Genomic DNA, 19746 nt, shown 5'->3' on the forward strand with positions numbered 1-19746 from the left:
AACACATTTTCCTCTTTTTGAGAAGTGCAGTGCAGAAGCTCAGAGTAGCAGCACATTGTACTACGAATGTATTTCTGTGATACGACTTAGGATTTTCCATTTATGAGACAGAAAATGCAATAAAAACATGCCATGTCTTTTTCCTGAACAAGGGATTCAAACATTTTTGTAATATTGTAACAAACACATTAATTTTAAAAAAATCCATCATCTGTCATAATGAAACAAATTACTTGAAGCTTACCCCTACTTGTATCTATCTTACTCACTTTTCAACACAGTATCTGGCCACTTCTGCAGTATTTATCTGCCCAATTTTTCACAAGATAAAAACAAATTGCTGTCAATTCCCTAGGAAAATTTCCATTGGAGAAACGGAGCATGGAAAAACTAAGAGCCAATTCCCAGAGCGACTGATCTACCCAATTCCCAGTGAAACTCCACTTTCCAGTTCCTGCACTGATCCCCATTTTGCCTCTTCCCTACACTCAACAATTCACCAAAGCCAAGATACAGAGGGCACAGCGCACCTCCCACCTGCACCCCCCGCAGGCGCAGGCACTTCGGAAGATGCTCAGATTAATGAACCAATGCGTAAGCTTGATGTAAGGTTAACACTAGACCTACTATCAGTCCTCGGGATACAAAACATACAACAACTAACTGCTTTTGCTAGCCAGCTCCTGTAGTCAGCCTTTTGGTGGAATGATGCAGCTGATGCTTGCTCTACTACCTTCCGTAGGTTACGCGTGAGCCGTGGAGCACCGGGGGGACCCCCTAGCACTGCTGCTGTAGGTCTGCGTGCAGGCCTGTGCGAGGACACCTAGGGGGCTCAGGACTGTGTCTGTCGTGGTCACCTACTGGATTATTGGGAGGTGAAGAGGTGGCGTTAGCCTTCATGTGTAAGGGGTACACTGAAGCCGGTGAAGTGGAGGAATGTCATTTTTTTCCCCAAATGTGGAGTGGTTAGAGCAGTAAGTTGGGAGTCACTGGTCTTGTCGCCTGTCATCTCCCAGCTTTCTGAGGGCAATGTCAGGCAGGCCAGTGTCAATGAACTCGCCCAAGTCCAACTGTCCGACCCTTCATCTTTCTGTTGTAAACCCCAGCCAGGGAGGCCAAGAAGAGATTACTCCCTGCTGCCCCCCAAGCAGCTCAATTACATGTATCACTTAATTATACACTGACTACTAGTAACTCGTCCTAGCATTCCTTTGAGAACCACCGTTAGGTTGCTTGGCCTGTAACAAGTTGCTTCCCCGTAGTTCCCTCCTTTGAAGGCCAGTCCTGTGCCCTACTCTTCTGGGACAACCCCCATCCCCCTCACCTGCTCAAAAACCCAAAAGAGAGTGGAATGTCTCCCTCCTCCAGACAGGGAGATGCTGCTGCGTAAGCGATCTGCAGCAGAGTTTCTGATACTGGGATCACCTGGAGAAATAAAAACAGGCCACCACAGCCTTCTGAAGCACAAATAAAAAGACAGCAGGACCTCCTGGCTCGGTAGCCCTGGCACCGATTCCTGATCAGGGTATCAAACTGCTAGGGTGTATCTCAAGCTGCCAGGTGATCCAGAAGAAGTCATTTCAGATCTGTATGCCTCAGTTTCCTTGTCCGCAGAATACGCATAACGCTTCTGACTAAGGCGTCAGACCTACTGATGAAAGACCATGATGTGGGGGGTACAATCAGTACCAGCTACTTATACCCTGACACAGCAGGATTTCCATTTTGGGAATACAGAACCTGAAGAAGACATGTTAAATGCCTTAAAATCAGCATTGACTATTGCTTTTACATGTTTACAGGCTACGGGATGTACTATACACCATAAACTACATCTCTTTTTCAGGAAGTTATAAAGTCAAGAATGCAGTTTAAAGCATCTAACTGTTTGGTATTATTTGCTCAGGAAAAGGCAAATAACAATGCAATTACCAAAGCAGTATTCCTCAATTTAGATTTACAAACATACATTGATTTACTTTATAAAATCTCTATGAAGAGCTACAGAGGTTCAGATTGCCTTAAAGAAATAGCCCATTCTAGTAAGTCCATAATTCACAGTTTATCCCTACTACGGGGAGTTCTGGAGATGTTTATAGTTGCACTAAATCCTTAACAAGTATATACCATACAAAGCAATAAAAATGAATTTGGACTACCCAGATTTGACATCAATATAAAAATCATAAAAAGGCTATTTTGCAAAAGAGTAAAATCTTTGTCCTTCAGTAACCAGATATAAGACATTTAAAGAAAAAGAGGTCATCACAGTGCCAGCTTGAGGAAAAAATTAAAACTGTATAAGGAAGGTTCTTTGTCCAATATTCAGGGTACTTTTGTATACGTCTGTTCTTTCAGTTCATGATTGTATTTGGATGCTGAGAGATAGAGTAATAATATAAAAGCTGGAAAGCACTCATGAGTGAACAGAGGCTGAAAAATGTCAATTATAACCATAGCGATTCCCATTTCTGTTTCTGTCTTACCAGTATTAGGTGAGATGAAAGACACATAAAATGTAGTATTTTAAGAAACATCTACAAAACTTTGTAAGTATCTGAGAAAATTTGTAAAGATCTAGACAGGAATCTCATAATACAAAAAGCAGTTTTCCACTATGTAAGGAAGAGAAGCCAAAGAATGAAAGAGGAGAAAAATTTACAGCTCTCAGAGAAATCATGGCAAGACAGCACTTAAATCCAAGTGCTAGTCTCCTTGCCTTTCTCTCTCTCAAGTGGCTTATTGATTTAAAATATGAACGAAATGAAATAGAGTCAAAGGAACCAATCATAAAGTTTCAGATGAGTCACAGAAAATAAAGAGTTTCATCAAAAGCTATGCCAATGCCAAATTCACCAAAACGTCTATGATAGGTGAGCACTGAACACATTTGAAAGGCAAGTGCAGAGAAAATGGCAATAAAAAATGGCATAATTCTGGCAATACCAGTAACAAAAAACTATACACACACAAAATCAAAAAAGCAACAGTAACATTGATCCATGCTGGAGAGCTATGAAAATTTGAAAAATTTAAATGAAACAGCATTAAGAATACAGTACACTTTCAAATATGTGCTTTTAGTTTGCCTTTAGTAAGAAGACAAGAATAAAACCTTAGCTTCTAAGAGGTGCACCAAAGAAGCCTCCCAGATTTCTAGCCTCCAAACCCTCCAGTTTGCCAAGAGACTTCTGTCACCATGACTGCTCACTAAAGCAGTTCCATTAGCACAGCAAACACCTCTTCCCTTAATACTTTTATTAACAGGTTGGTTTTTTTTAACCTAAAATTTAGAAGGGGAAGATAAATAATGATTATATATTCCAATTTACAATTCTCTGGGAAAAGGGTTACCATATAATCTGGAGAAGAATCAAAATTCTTTCCACATTCCAAGTAATTTCATGATATTTGGCCAGGGAAAGAATCAAGGCAAAGATATCCACTTCCAGCCTCTTAAATCCATTTCGTGACTTTCATTTTTTCCTCCCCAAACCATTCCACTGTCCTTAATTTCCCATCCTGTCCTGAGCTTATGATTTAGAAAAAGACTGTTTCAGACAGTCCCACTGCTCTTAAAAGTTCCATGTGGTACACAGCGAAGGACAACCCTTCAGACGAGAGGTAGCAGCTCTTACGGCAGTAGTGGATGGGAAACAATACTGCTGGAACACGGGAATGGAGTGTCCCCCTTAAAGAACAAAACTAAAAAACTTGCAGTGCAAGTTAAGAAAGAAAATTTTAAAAGGAGATAGAATCAGGGATGCAAGGTAGAAAAGCAAAAGCAAAGCACAGCCTGCACAGAAAAGGGAGTGCTGGAGTATATACTGCACGAGGAGAGAAAATCCATTCGGTCACACCGATGGTGGATAACTTCTCCATTTATCATTGCATGTCAAGGTACTCAAATTTTGCTTACAGACCAGTTGTAAGTGCCCAAGAAACTCATCCATCCCCTTCCCAGAAGGGCTAGAACCCCTCTCTGAAATGTAATGGGCAGGTTTGTTACCACAATAAAGCAGAGGAATCCCAGGAAGATTGTACTACCCGCACACACTCACTACTGTACCGCACACGCACGGGAGATCTGGTAACACGACAAAGAAGCACTTGTAAAAGTTGAGGTTGCTACCAGCCCGAGAGGATGACAACTGCTGTAAATCAGCCAGTTTGGGTGCGGTGGTTTTGTTGTAGTTGTTGGGTTTTTATTTGTTTTTATAGAGAGAGAAAAACTTTTAAGCTTATATAAGGATGACATGAATTGGAAACCTAAACTATGTAAAAGTAAGAACAGTCTTGGTCTCAAGGATATTACAAATGTACTTGTTTTCTAAAAACTATAAACATTAAAAAAAGAGTAATCATACATATTAAACAAAACTTCCGAAGTTCCTTAAAGTGTGTGCTATCCAGTTCCCATTACAGTGCAAGAAAAACAGGCATCCAAATCCCCTAAAAACACTTTGAAAATCTCTTCTTATGTGGTACTTAAGTTTCAGTAATAATGAAGATCGCAATTTGTTGGCAAGAAAGCTCTGTACAGTCATGTTTTAATTATTTCTTGTAGATTATCATCATTTACAATGAAAGGTCTCTGTGGCTCAATGACAGTGATTGGATATATACTTTTCATTACAGCTGGACAAAGGTGAATAGTTAAAAAAAATGCACATTCTACCATGAATAAAAATGCCAACTTTTAGATTGTTATGATTCATGGAGTCATATCAGTATGAGCGTTCTGAAAAATATTCATAGATCCAGACTTTTCATACTTATGTATTACTTAAACATCGTCACACAGAAAATCTCCCTATTTATATGTCTGTATATGTGCATCCACCATAGTGAAATCATTACTGCAGAAAAAAAAAAGGAAAAAACAACTAACAGCAATGTTTGGATATGCATCTTTTATTCATGTTTCAGTTAGCCTATCCTGACTAAAAACACTAAATATTTGGGCAAATATTTTGTAAATCCATCTCATGATAAATCACCTCCACATTAACTTGGTAACAACTGAAAAGAACCAGAAGAGGTTCACGAAGAGTAAGTGAAGAAAAGGAAAGATGCTTGCGGCCAAAATAAATGCAAGGCACTTTTGGCCAAACGCCCAGGACAGGCTCAAGGAGCAGACGAAACCAGAACTACCCCAGCCGAAGTATCTTCTCACCTCTTATCCATACAGGGAAGATCAAGGCAGGTGGGCAGCTACTGCTCTCGGGTATGACCAGTGGAAAGAGAGGACCACTACTGGCTTTGGTACAGCGCCTCGCTCCTTGCCTTGACCCAGTTCCCTGCAGGCCAAGGGCTGTGAGCACACGTGATGTGGCTGGCTGGGGAGCAAGCAGGAGCAACAAGGACAGAAAACTCCAGAGACGGAGGAACAGTCTGTGCCTTTGAAAACCAGTACTTCAGGGCAACGGGCTGAGCAGAAGGAAGACCACAGAGAGAGGCTGGGCCCTTAAGTCATAGTCCCTTTGCAGATTCTTGTCACCCACCATCGTGCACCCTACTAGCTCCTTCAAAATCCCACTGCTTCCTCTTGCCTGTCTTCACCCTCACATGGCTCCTCCCAGCTTATGCCTCCTTGAACCTACTTTACTGCTGCTATGATGCTGAACACAGCTGCGAAGACTTAAGATGCCATGCAGATGAGAAAAATTTAGTTTGGTATTATGTATTTTTTTAGTTGGCCTTTCCCCTTCCACACATACATCCCATGAAGGGATGGTCAACGCAAGGAAAGACAGTGGATGCTAAAAGAAGCATCCTATAAAATTTCTGGTAAGACTGTGATGAAAATACAGCCATTAATAGATATTCTGACTACATAAAACTCCACCCCTTCAGAAATGGTTTAACAGGAATTCAGTAAAAGGCACATTCATTAACTTCCGATGGGGAGGTGATGAAAGGTCTGGGACCTGATGTGACAGCAGTACTTTGAATCACAGCCAGAAGCTCTAAAGGACACCTATTACATTGACAAATCTCAGTATATTGCTGTACATTGAAGAATATCTATTTTATACAGCCTTTAATCCATAAATCGAACAGCATCTTCTAGTAGCTATGACACAAGTATTTCAAATTGTTCTCTGTGAAAATGAAAGCACTCCCTGAGTTTGATCACCAGTCCTCCACTGCAAAGCTACTACTAATGAATTCAAAAGAACAGAGTAAAGCTACATATGTGAAAATGAACTACTGAAAACAGACCCAGGGAAAGTCAACACAAACTGTTAAAAATCTTGAGAAATCAAAAGCAAAATGCCATTTATCCATCTAAGCATTGCACAGCTCACACTGGACTTCAGGAAACTAGAAACTCCATGCGTCAACCACTAAGTTCTCACAAAAACAAGTTAAGTCTCCAACGGCAAAACAAAAAAATAATTACTATGTCCTGGTGGACTACAACTTGTTTGACTACCATAAATCCAATTGCTATGTTTACTCCTCACACTAAGTATAAAATGCTTCCTGCACGCATCCTTCATTGGATTCTGTAATGGCAAAGTGGCAGGAAATAACCTGACACTGTCTTCTGAACATCCCACAGCGCTAATGGCAGATTACGATGAAGTACTTTCTCCAACACTTTCTGATTTGAAAGACTGGTTGCCATTAGCCAGGCAACAATATTCTTTCAGGCATAACTCTTCTATTTCACATAATGCTTGGCATTAACAATACAGACACTAGAGTCTCAAACATTGTTACGCAGTTACTGTATGAGAGTACCACCACTTCAACAAGAAAGTGCACGCTAAAGATTCCCCAGTGTTTCCTTTTAACCTAATGTTAAGGAATAACATATTACAAATTTCACCTGCTTAAAGAAAAAAAAAATGGATCTGTAGGGTAAGACAGAACAGTAGACTAGTGGCTTTCTAAACAGTGTGGTGGTTAAAAATACCGACTACATCCACAAGAGAAAAAGGTGAATGGACTCACAGTCACGTACCCTGCCCACTCCAGTTACAAATGTGCTAAGATCATTCTCAGTAACACAGCACCAGAAATGCTGCCAGGCTGGATTGTCCCATCAGACCGTAGCTTTTGGATTATATATCAGTATGTTATGGTTTCACACCCGGATTTTCCGATTGGCATGCTACCGCCGGGGAGAAGCTCTTTTACTTTAATTGACACAAACATGAATGTGTTTATGCGGCGGTTTCACAGCTAGCTGTTATGGCTACTGACTGAATGGTCCATTTCAAACTGCAGCATCCATTCTGTAAAATGAAATTGATCTTCAATCTAATCAATGAACAATTCATGTTTTTAGGAAAATACGGTAAGCCATGAGGAAAGAGCCAATAAAAATACAGAAGTTGTAATACAGAAAGCAGCACTGATTTTTGCTTTTCATATACCTAGTTTTCTTTTAAAATCTCCCATGTAACATTAAAACCCTAACTTTTTTCTTAATTTACAGTACTGGTGCAAATGCAGCCCTAAACACATGCAGTATTTATTGTACAACTTGTTAATGCTATGTTATTACCTCTGTTGGCAAAGGTAACAGAGATTTCCTCTCAATGGCAGCAACAAGTAGAAAAAGAGATGCAAACTGATGCATCTGGCCTCCAAACAGCCCTGCCTCCCTCCCTCCCTGCTTTTTCCTCAGTTGTTCCAAATTTCACCGTAGTTTGAAACAACTGAACGAAGCCCAGCTGCCTAGTACCATGCCACGGACTGCTTCCAGAAACTGGACGGGAAGGATCCATCAGTATTTTTCCATTTATCACCCTCCATTTCCCTGTCTCCAAAGTATACTCCAGACAAACATCAAGGTTCGATGGGTACTATTGTTACCCTAAGGCAGGATACAACACTCAGTTCTGGTTTTGAGGAAGCAAAGCATTTATGCTTTGTTTTTCCACAGAAATGTTAAGTCATATCAGAAAATGACCTTGTCTTACTTGCTCCTATTTCTCAAGGTTGGTAGTCATCATAGCACAAGTCATGTTTAATACTGCCTGAACAGGTCATGGCTAACCTGGCAAAACCAGCAGAGATGTTTCTCCAGCAGGTCAAAGTCTACTGAAAGAATTTAAAGGTCTTCTAAGTCACATTTAGAGGAAATGAAGTAAATGACAGGATGCAGCATCTTCCTCGCTCTACAATAGAGAGGTAAGGTACTCGTTTCTTTCTCACAGAACTTACTGTCTCTTGGGGACTCCCAGATTTTTTTTTAGTGAATGTTTGTAATTTTTCAGAGGGACCGTTTTGTTTTGCTTCAAGAGCACAACTTATTTTAGATGAAGCTCTTGTTGAGTCAGGAGAAACTATCAAATCTCATGAAGTACATAATAAAAGACAAAATCCTGGTAGTTTTGCTGGCACCCCAGGAAAGCAGCTGCAGCAGAGGCATGAGAAAAATGTAGCTTCTCCAGAGTAATTTTCTAAGATTATTCTTAAGAGAAAGTATTGCAACCCTTAACTGCCAGAGTAACACACCACCTTATTCTGCTGAATGCCAAACACCCCTTGTCTCCTTCAGAGTGAGGCCTTACAACCATCCTCTGTGAATCTGTATTTTTAACAGAGCAAATGTTGCCAGATACTCCCCAAAAGCAATGCAAACGAGCCTCCCCACAACAAAGAAACATTAAATTGGTCAGTTGCCCACTGTAAATCACTATGAAGCTTTACAGGCAATGCCACTGACATCTGAGGGTGCAGGAGTAAGACATGGGGAGGGATGGGGACCGCGCACGCCAGGCTGTCACTGAACAGGAGTCTATGAAAACTCAGCTCCATTCTCCCACAAGCCATTTCAAGAAGGGATGCAGGCACTGTGAGGGATACCTCTAGCTGCAAGTTTTTATTTAGGGGCCTGCAGTACCTTTAGAAAATAAGATATGGGCAGTTTTGAAAACGGTTATCCCTTACTTCAAATGTTTATAATTTACAGAAAACATTTTTCTAGCAAAGAGCAAATTTAATGACAAAATAAAACTTTGGGTTTATGTAAACATTAAAGACAAAACAAAATGCATACAGAATAGAACCCAGGCACAAACTCACATTTTTGTCATAAATGTTTCCAGAACATGGTTGTCGTCTGTTATTCCTAAGACTTCTGACATTCGGGCATAGACCTGGAAATAAACATTTCAACAGTAACACATTAGAGACATTTACAAGTACCAACATTTTCAGCTGTTCTGAAACCCTCCCTATTTTGATTTCGCACGAGAAAAGTACAGGCTCCAACGCCTCCCCATCCAACACTGCTGAAGTGTTTGTAAGCGAAGGCTCAGACACTCTTGGAAGGAGTTCTGTGAATTTGGGACCAATAGGCTTTTACTTGCCCTTGCATACATTTCTTCCCACAAAAAAGATGTAAATTTTTCACATTAAACTCACCGTTTTGTTCACAAAATAATACAGTCTCTATTCAAAAAAACCCCTCTTTTATTGTAAAAAGTTGCAAAGGGATGGTGAACACATCCTTGGTCTCTGTCCTCAGTGGGATGGGGTTCAACACTGCCCTTTAGCTTGTGTTTGCAAGCCCTTACACTGCTAGTCATAAAATCTGGTAAACTGGGTACTCTTCACACATTCAGGTTTGTGTTCTTGAAGGGAGAACAAAGGCTTTAGCAGCCAAGTAACTTGCAGTTGTATACTTTTCCCCTTTATTTTAGATCCAAGACACATATTACCAGCCAAGTTTTCCCAGCACCCTGCCTATCGGATCAAACTGCTGTTACGATGCAGTAAGAAATGCACAGGACACACTGAATATCTTCTTTTCCTTACTGTGTAATCTGTATAAAAAATTTCTGACTGTTTTAGTAGTCTATCATTTAGTTTGGATAAAAACATTTAGTTGGGTTCAGTCAACTTCAGAAACAGAAGGGAGACATGTCCTGCAAAACTTTATAATCCTCTGCCAAGTTTCTTTACCCTGAGCTCAAGTAACTGCTGTTTGCTTACGACGGGGCTAAACACAGATCTACCTGTCAGCACATTCAGTTTCAGTCATTTAACCTTTAGTGACAAGAAACCAAATATTATGGGTTATATGTAACTCTTCTATATGAGGTGATCAAGCCAGGTATCACTAAGGTCCGAGAGGAGCCACTTCGCACAGCACATCCAGCCTCCACTACCAGCGGTGAAAGCCTGGTGCCATCTAGCTGTCAATTTTGTTGGCTGACATTACATATTCCCCACGAATACCAATAAACTGCAGCTAACTCAGTACTTCTGTTATGTACCTAAACGTGCGTGTACCAGCCTCCCTTCTGCTAGCGATGTAATCCCATGACTGCTTAAAACCCAAACCAGCAGTATGCTGCCTCTGAGGAAGTCAATAATGTTAAGCTTAATATTAATCTAGACAATAAAAATTGTATTTTCACATCCCAAAGACTTTATTTTTAATGCTGAGCAAAATAAAATGCATGAATAAATAAACTTACAGCCCTAACAAGAAAATGCACCAAGACCAAGGAAAACTTAACTTCCAAGCTAACTTACCCACTTATAATTGTGTGAATGTAATTCACTGTGACAAAATCAGTAGTGAAAGGACAATCAAAATATGAAAAAAATGTAATCCTTCAAACGTTGCAAAATAATACGTTCACACCGTAAATGTGAAGTTATCATTTAAAGGAATTAAACACAGCAACAATAATATGTCCAAATAAAAAAATTACTATATTTTAATTAAAAAAAAATCATATCTCTAAATAGCGCACTGCTGAAATGTTATTTAGCTGCAATTTTAGCAAAGTTTAGGAATGTCTGTATTTGATACAAGGAAAAGATAAAGAGAGACAGCAAGGAATGTGAACACACCAGCACACACAGGCTTGTGTCCGGCTCTTTCCTTCTGCCTCGGGAAAGCCCTGGGAGAAGGGGAATGTGAGCAGCGCCCGTTGCAGCAGCTTTGTGCTCTGTTGTCAAACCAGGCTCTTCCCACATCAGAGTTTAACAAATAAAATACTAAACCAGCAGTCAGTGTTGACAAAGAGCAGTGCTTTAATCCACAATTATCCTTGTAACTCTTACTACTCCTTTTATCATCCATTAGCTTTGATTCCCATTATCCCATCAAGAACTGTGTCAACGCTTTTGTCCCTGGGGATTTCCCACAACTACTAGGATCTGACAGCCAAGCTTGAGTGCTAAGCAGGATCATTACCTCTTAAATCCACTTATCTGATCCACTGAATAGTAAATTGAAAAGCTCATTAACAGCAACAATCTGATTTGTTTTCACATGTGACAGGGTCATTTCAAGTCAGCATGAATACAGTGCTTGTAATAAAAACTACTACCCGTTCTGTAATGTGACAAATTGTAAGCTAAAATATATGTGATATTTTAAACACCTTCTTCAAAATCATTTTCAAAACCAACGCGCACTCTTGGCATGTAAAAATAGAAAAGCAAACAACCCCCAACCACAACAATGAAACACCCTTAGACTTTTAAGCACTATAAAAAATTAATGATAAAGCATTTTGGACGTATAATAATAAAACACACTTCACCAAAAAAGACCATGCTACATATTCAAAAGGTGGAAAAAAACCACTGTTGAAAGGGGTCGTAAAAGGATGTGGAATCACACATGGAAGTGATCTCATCTTCAGCTTGTTTCCCATCACACAGCCAGAGAATCACAGAATCGTTTAGGCTGGAAAAGACCTTGCGATCACCAAGTCCTGCGTTAACCCAGCACTGCCAAGGCCACCGCTAAACCCTGTCCCCAAGTGCCACATCTCCACATCTTTTAAACACCTCCAGGGATGGTGACTCCACCACCTCCCTGGGCAGCCTGTTCCAGGGATTGACCACCCTTTTGGTGAAGAAATCTTTCCGAATATCCAGTCTAAACCTCCCCCGGTGTGACTTGAAGGTAAGGCAGCACAGGAGCTCATTAGGGTGCTGCGGGACCCCCACAGCCACACACGGGCTAGCTCTCCTCTCTTTTGAGACCTCCCCTGTCCTTCTTCCAGCAAGAAAAAAACTCCAAGCCTAATGCTTTTCCTTCCCTCCAGACTCTTCAAATAAGGAGCAGAATAATTAATTTTCAGTAGGAAGCAACCAGTTTAACACTTCTGGAAAACCTTTACACATTCATTCCCAAACGCTTGCAACTGCAGGGTTTAGAACCTCCAAAATCCTGAATCAACACACAGCGCTACGCCATCATGCCACGATATGGCCAAAACTGTAATCTAAATAGTAAAATATCCCAACATCACCATCTCATTCTTACAAGTTACAGATGTTAAGCAAAAAGTCCACCAAAGTGATAACATTATGCTACAATGTTCAATGAGTTGCACAGGCACAAGTATGTACTCGAGGTCCTTACAGCAGGCTTGGGCTGATACCACCACTGCAACCAACGCCCAAGCGGTACTGCTGTATTCAGGGTGGAAGTAATGGGACAGCAAAGAGAAAGAAGAGAGCAACAAAACACCTTTGGTAACAATCAATAACAATTTCAAACATACTAAAGTGAGTGTGAAGGCAAGGAATCCAGGGTTCCTTCCTTCTTCCCATTTATAGCACTACAACTGCCTCGCTGGGATCAGGACATTGAGGGAAGACCGCTGGCTCACAAGCTCTGGTGCCAGGGAATTTTTTATGATCTAGCAGATTTATCAGCGGCTCAAATTACATAACCATATACTTCCCAGCCACTTGAACTGTACCTGCTGCGTTTCAAAAGGACGAGAAAATAAAACTGCGGAACCAGCGTTTTATAAAGCGAAGCACTTGTATGAAAACACAGTCCAAGAAAACAGAGAAATAATTCAGTAATCACACTAAAACTTTTATTTCCCTGTCCTCTCTACGCTTTGGTCCTAGATATGCCTAACTTTGCTTTGTCTTTTGAGGTCTTCTCTTTTTGGTACTATCATTATAACTCTGAAGAAGCTAATTATGTCAATTCTTAAATGTGAAGCAGATTACAGAACTGGGAAGCTCAGAATATGAGTTCCTAAAGGTTGTATGGCTATATAATGACAGTCACAGAAATTCAATAACAGCACTGTATGGAATGTACTCAAACGCACCCCATGAAACAAATTAAAACAGAGCAATGAATCTCTCACACTGTGCAAATAAGAAAACACAAGAAAATGTCGGTTTCTATATGTTTCATAAGGGCTATTATAATGAATTAAGATTTTGGATAATGAATCTTCAGAAAATTACAGTAAAGTTATTACCCACAGGCACAGCGTAAATGCTTAAGATATTATAACTTCCTTGAAGCTCTCCAGGCCCTGCTGCAGAGCACTATCGCTGCGACATTAAAGTATTTTGTCATGAACACTGAGGGCAAAACCAGATCTTAACCATATCTACCCCGAGGTGACGGATGCTGAGCAGGGACGGCTGTCACCCCAGCGGAGGAGCCACCTCCTTCCTTCCCCAGCGCCTCCGTGGGGATGTGCCCAAGGCAGGGCCGGAGCAGCCGCCATCGCGCCATCCCACGCCTCATCCACTGCGACTCCACGCTAATCACAGGTTTCTTTCTTGGTGTCGCGTACCACAATGCGTTTAGTGACTTCCATGGCTTTTTAAATCACTCTCAGGTATTCTGAGTTTTCAGCACTTAAAGGCTCCGTTACAACACAGCAGAAATCCAGCTTCCGAAGCCCACAGACAGCTTCTGAAAATCTGAACTGAATCCCCTAATTAGCACACTGGGGTGCCAGATCATTTGCCTTTACCTCCAGACCTTGGCTTTTCTATCCTCTCCTTAACAGAGGAACATCTTGGTCACCCCCGCTCCTGACCAGCTGTCTTTATTGAAAAGGTGAGATCTCAAACCACCCTTAACTCAGAGCCTAAACCAAGAGATCGGGCTAATCTCTTGTTTTGTAGTTAGCTTCCTAAGTGAAAAAAACCCCTCCAGAATAGACCATTAAGCAATTGCCTCAGTTTCAGGCAGGATCTCTGAAAATTAAGCTGAGCTTTGTGCTACATAAAAAGCAGGCTGCTCTCCTGTTGTATGTGTTTGTAAGCAACCAGAGGAACAGCACCACTTATATCAATGACATACTATCCACCACCTTACCTATAAACCTAGCTTAATTAAAGTACTGCATAAAGTTATCCTCAATCGATAGAGACCTACCATAAAATAACATTGAAAAATGAGGGTATTGTTATGGCAACTAAGTGTGATGTTGTAGGGGAAAGGATAAACCTGCTGCGTGGCTCAGAGATTGTTACGGGTGTTAGGGTGTTCTTTCCCTCCTAAGTCTGCTGAAATACTCCATCATCACAAGTTGAGAAGCATCACCAGCTCCTGCGAGGGCTGTGTCCAGGCCCTCTTCCCCAGCCCCTTCCCCGTTAGCTCAATGGAGCCAGAGAATCCAGGGGAGCTGGGGGTGCGGGAGGGATTAACTCGGCGCCTCCTGCTCTGCCAAGTGCCCACGCCATGCCAGCAATAAACCTCTCCTGAAATGGAAATTGATCTCCCTTTCAATGACCTTCTCTCAGCTTTTATTTACTTATTTATTTCTTCCTTTCTTAATTCCCGTTTTCTGAAAAAAATCTTGAAACGATTTACAATTCTGGGGAACTTACTTCGGGAGACCTGCTATGAACTAACAGCTGTTACATCTGATGCGCCATGAGCCGCATCCTCAGGGGGGTGGGGGGTGGGGGAACTGGTTTATCTGCTAAGTCTTCAGTTAGCCAATTGATAAAAAGGTGCTTAGCTTTAAGTGTCTTGCTTAGACTTTCCTTTTTGTAAAGCATCATTAGACATTTTTAATTCCACTGTCTCTTTTGTTCCCCCTCCAGGGCTTAAAGTACAAATATTATAGTGAAAACTGAGAAATCCTATTAATAGCTACTACTTTTTTAACATCACCCCGATTTTTAGTTTTGGAACCACAGCTTTGGGCTGCACTTTCCATCAGAGCTATACGCTGCACTGCAGAGATTCAAGCCATACATGCAGTCAGGTACTTGCTGCTTTAACATCCTCTAATGATGGAAATGAACCAATACCGTATGGATTACAAGAGTAGATCTGTGCTACTCACAAAACTCCAAAAGATAAAGTATTATAGGTACTTCAGCAGCAGTAATGGACGCTCTTACTTGCCCCTGTAACTATTAAAAGCGTCCAGCTTAATTTTATTCAGTCACTTAATTGTATCTAAACGAGTGGCCCACTCCGCATGCTTATGTGCAATAAACCTCAATGCTAAAGCAACAACGTTAGTTTGGCACTTAAAAACAAGTAATAAAAAGGATAGCTACTTATTATAGTTCTACAATTTCTATATCCAAAACTATTTCACTGTACTAACATAGCTGCAGGTGTTGCACACCTCAGGATCAAGCCTTAAGCATACGAAATGTAGTGATACCATGTATTTTAAGAAGGTTTTGCACCGTGGTTGTACATGAAAGTGCTTTTGCACATTTATCCCACGGCATAAGGAGAGGTGTTACAGCCACCACAGCTAATACCAGCAATTTGAACAACCCTCTTTGGCAAGCCAGAAATAAGATAATTGTTCAACATAGGCTGGCTTTTCTGAAATACTGGAAGCATTGCCTGTAATTATAGACATCTGTCATTGCTAGCCACTCAGTAGTAACCCTGACATCAATATACAACTATAACACTAAACTGCCTGCAGGCACAGCAATGGAAGCCAGATACGAGAGGCGGGCAATCATCTGCCTCATCCAAACTATCTGTCAAAGGTTCCTAACCACAAATAGCTCTTACGTTTTGTATCCTTAGGATAATATGTTGATTTATTTTAGATCCTCTAATATTTACAGTCTAGGCCATCTACTAAAATAAAGAAACAAACCTTATGGCTAATGGAGGCAGTTACCGTTCAAAATCATCACGGAAGGTCATAGCTCACCGCTCCAACGTGAAACACTGATGGCTGCTTTGAATGTGCACCTGTGTATAAACTTTCCCTCCTCCAAAAATCACACATGCTCCTTTCCAGCTCCAAGGTACAGTGATGGCTGTTCTCTCATCAGCCAACATTTCATCCACCAACCCAAAGAAATATTTACATTTTGAACCTTGGGAACATGTGTGCAAAACCGTGCACAGTACGTTCCAGCATCCCCGAGTTTACCGTGTCAGCGTGGAAAAGTGCTCTGCAGAATTATTTTCAACACACAATTTTGAAAAAGGAATTGCATTAATGATATCAAGTATGGTTACAGATTAAATACGTCACCAGTTCTTAGTGGGGAGCTGATGTACACTCCTAGCCCAGGAATAAAGTTTCTTGAAATTTACAGATAAATGTGGATAATTTCTTTGTAATTCTGAGGTGAAAATCATGCTGAAACCCTCAGTCTCTACTTTTTTGTCTTCATTTGAAAATCAGTCTCAGAAAGGGGCAAAAAAGATTGTAGGTTTAAACTAATTAAGAATTAACATCCTTACAATTATCATAATTTGTTATTAACAAAACTGAGATTTCTTAGTATGATTCACAACAGCCTCTGCTGAAGAGAAACTATTAATTACTAGACAGACAGTTAGCTTACAAGTGAGCTGCATTTTAAAAACCTCCTTTAAAATACAATTGCTAAATGCCTTACAGTGCTGTAATGTGAGACAGGTTCAAATCTTATTACTTCACTGAAATTAAAACCTAAGTTTTAATACTGTTCAAGTCGAACAATGATTCCACACTTTATTGCTTTTGAAATCCCTTGATGATCATAGGAAAAAATGCCCTCGAGAAAAAGAGACTCTGTTTTCGATAAACAGAAAATACAGTTTGCACTCTTAGCCTCTTTGTCATCACAAAAAAAGGATTTAATGCCAATTCTTTAAAAAAAGACTTTTTTCACAAAATGTGCACCTTGTGTGCCATTTGTAAAATCAGCTCACTTTCTTTTATTTATTACTGCAGCGCGGCAAGGCAATAAAGCAGCTACTGATAGCTAATAAATTACATGCCTTTTAAAACAATTCTCCAGCTACAAAAACTTGTAACTACAAAGGCTTACATTTACATGGTACATCGTGTGAAATGTCTATATTTATGTTCTATTTAAGCACATAAATACAATCTGACCCTTTATTAAACAGCCGAGTATGAATCAGGGGCTACATGTGAGATAAACAAAGGGTAACTTTTTAAGGTGTTCCTACAGATTTACTAATTAATCATAAAATGTCACAAAAAAAATTGGCCTCAGCAATTCAGGTGAAAAGTATTTTTAAAATAAAATGCATTCTTAAGTATGCCCTTCAAGCTACCTTCAGGAAAAAAAGTGATCACCAATTTTTCAGTTACTGCATGATAACACAGATTTACTCCTGAATCTAAAAATGATGTAATAATATGTAATTTTCAACAATAATTGCAACATATTACTGTCGTACAAAAGACTACTTCTCCATCACATGCCATCAAAATGAGGATTTGTATTTTTAATTAAACTAAATATCACAGCTTCGGGAAAGCTTTTTCGCTTAAAACTGGTATTTTTTTTAAAAAAACACCCTGCAGTCTGATTTCACCATGCATCTGTCTTCAAGAAATGCCTTAAATCTCTATGTATCTATTAAATTCATTGAACTGCTCTTAAATAATTTTGTTCACGGCCAACCATGCAATATACTAATCTGCAGAGAATGCTGAGGTTCATTGCCTTTTACTTTTGCACTGCATTATTTTTAGGCTGATGTGCTAGACTATTTTCATACGCTTGTTCCTTACAATTTGATTGTCTCATAAATCATTAATCTAAGCATTACGTTCTTTTTAATTGTCTCTATATCATCATGTATCTAAATTTAAGATGTGTAGTTCTAATATTAATTTCCTCCACTCGCCGTTATTTTTATAGCATCTGTGGCTTTGGTTTTGCTTTGCTCACACAACTTTTCCTCACTGCTGTAGTTCCAAAATGGCAGTTCTTTAATTGAGCACAAACCCAAACCTTAACGTCCTGCTAACAAAAAAAAAATTAAAATATTGCTATTCAATTTTAAGGTAACAATCCATGACATGTTAGTAAAGACGCTGCATGATTCCGAATTCCTCACCAAGCACACCACCACCACGACTATCAATCATTTTGAACGGAGATGCTGTGGGGCAGATCTTTCAGTCTGACTGAGCATTGCTTGATGCAAAATGAGATGGGAAAGAGTTTTCAGACACTTTCCTACTCCCTTAATCCTAGGGCACCTTTCCCTATGGTAACCAAAGGTTCACTTCAGTAATACGTGTTTTCTTGTATTTTGCACGTGCTTGAAATACCAAGACAGAGACATTCATTATCTAAAGCAGAAAAGAAGGAGGTTGAATAAACCAAACAGTCAGAACAACAGACAAAGCAAAGCCCAAGATCTAATTCAGGTTAGTCTGTCCGCTTGTGGGAACGACACATACGTGCAATTTTAAGATGGTGGTGAATAAAGAGTGGACAGAGCCTGGTGCGTCTATGCTGGGAGAACATCCTCTGCCTAACAGGATGCCTAGGAAACGCTGCAAAGATGGAGGGAGAATTTAATAGGACTCTTCGAAACAACAGTTTGGTTCAAGAGGAGATACTGATACATTTAATTACAAAAATGAACAGTGATGCTCAGACACTGAAAATTCTAATTTCACCTAGAATTTCAATTAGAATTCGCCTAATTTCACCCTAGAACTCAAGCTAAACCACAGGGCACTGAAATCAAGCTAGAGCTTACAAGAAAGGAGACTGCCATGGTCTGACCTACCAACACAGAGGGTACTTGAGGAGTGTGCTTTGAAGAGGAGTTGTCAATATCAAGCTTTTGCTGAAATTAAGCAACTATAAACGTTGCCAGAATTTGACAGAGCACACTACAAACTCAGGAATTTCAAACACAAATATATTGCATAGGTGACACAGAAGTAGATCCAACTCTTGATCACCAGCAGGGAATAGAATTACAGTTACACAAGTATCTACTGAAAAGCTTACAAACCTAATAAAAGCTAATGAAACTGATCAATCAAAATTGGTCAAGAATCTTGATCAATAATTATTCTCAGTAATGTGAGAAGTGTCAGACTTTAGCTTCTGATGTTAAAGTCTTCTGGAGGGAAAAGAAAAAAAAAAAAAAAAAAAAAGAGGGCCATCCTGAAGTTGTGCACAGAAAAACATACATGCTGAACTGTTTGGGCTCTGGCTGGAGAAACACAGACTAGCATTCAGGTTAAGGGGGAAAAATACAGAACAAAACAAAAAAAGGCCATCTCATCCAACACTTGAATTAGTCACGCTACAGCGAACATAGCAAAGACGAGAGCGGTTCATGGTGCAGAGCCAAGAGCAGATGACGGAATGGGCAGCGCCTACGACAGCCTGATGTCACATGCATACCTGCGTCCTGCGTGGCTGCATCATCCACTTTCCACATGCAGTCCTTCACGGAATGTCATCTTTTTACAGTATGACTGATAGTAACAGTCTCTAATAATATTGAGAGCAATTATTTTGGTTCATTTTGCTGACCTCTTAGGCAAACAAGATAATCAAATCTATGCAAACAGGGCAGATAACAGAACGCTGTCAGGCATGAGTACTCTCCACAGCCAAAGAACCTGAAACACCTCGCAAGCAAAGCGATCTGGTAAGGCGTACTACCAGGTGCTGACTCATGCTTATATTATATTGCAAAACTCATTTTTAGCTCCAACAGCACACACATTTAGATGATTACATAAAAATCTAAATAATACTCTAAATGTTACTTCTATT

At 40.1% G+C, this 19746-nt stretch overlaps 1 protein-coding gene across 1 annotated transcript in view; it reads right to left on the bottom strand.

The window, feature by feature from the left end:
• RANBP17 (RAN binding protein 17) overlaps window positions 1-19746 on the bottom strand; it is a 160933-nt gene that overhangs the window by 68142 nt on the left and 73045 nt on the right. The window contains exon 15 of the mRNA XM_055811925.1: window positions 9046-9119. Within this exon, the coding sequence (XP_055667900.1) occupies window positions 9046-9119 (74 nt within the window). The remainder of the gene's footprint in view (window positions 1-9045; window positions 9120-19746) is intronic.

This window comes from Falco peregrinus, chromosome 8, assembly GCF_023634155.1.
Source record: "Falco peregrinus isolate bFalPer1 chromosome 8, bFalPer1.pri, whole genome shotgun sequence".
NCBI lineage: Eukaryota > Metazoa > Chordata > Aves > Falconiformes > Falconidae > Falco > Falco peregrinus.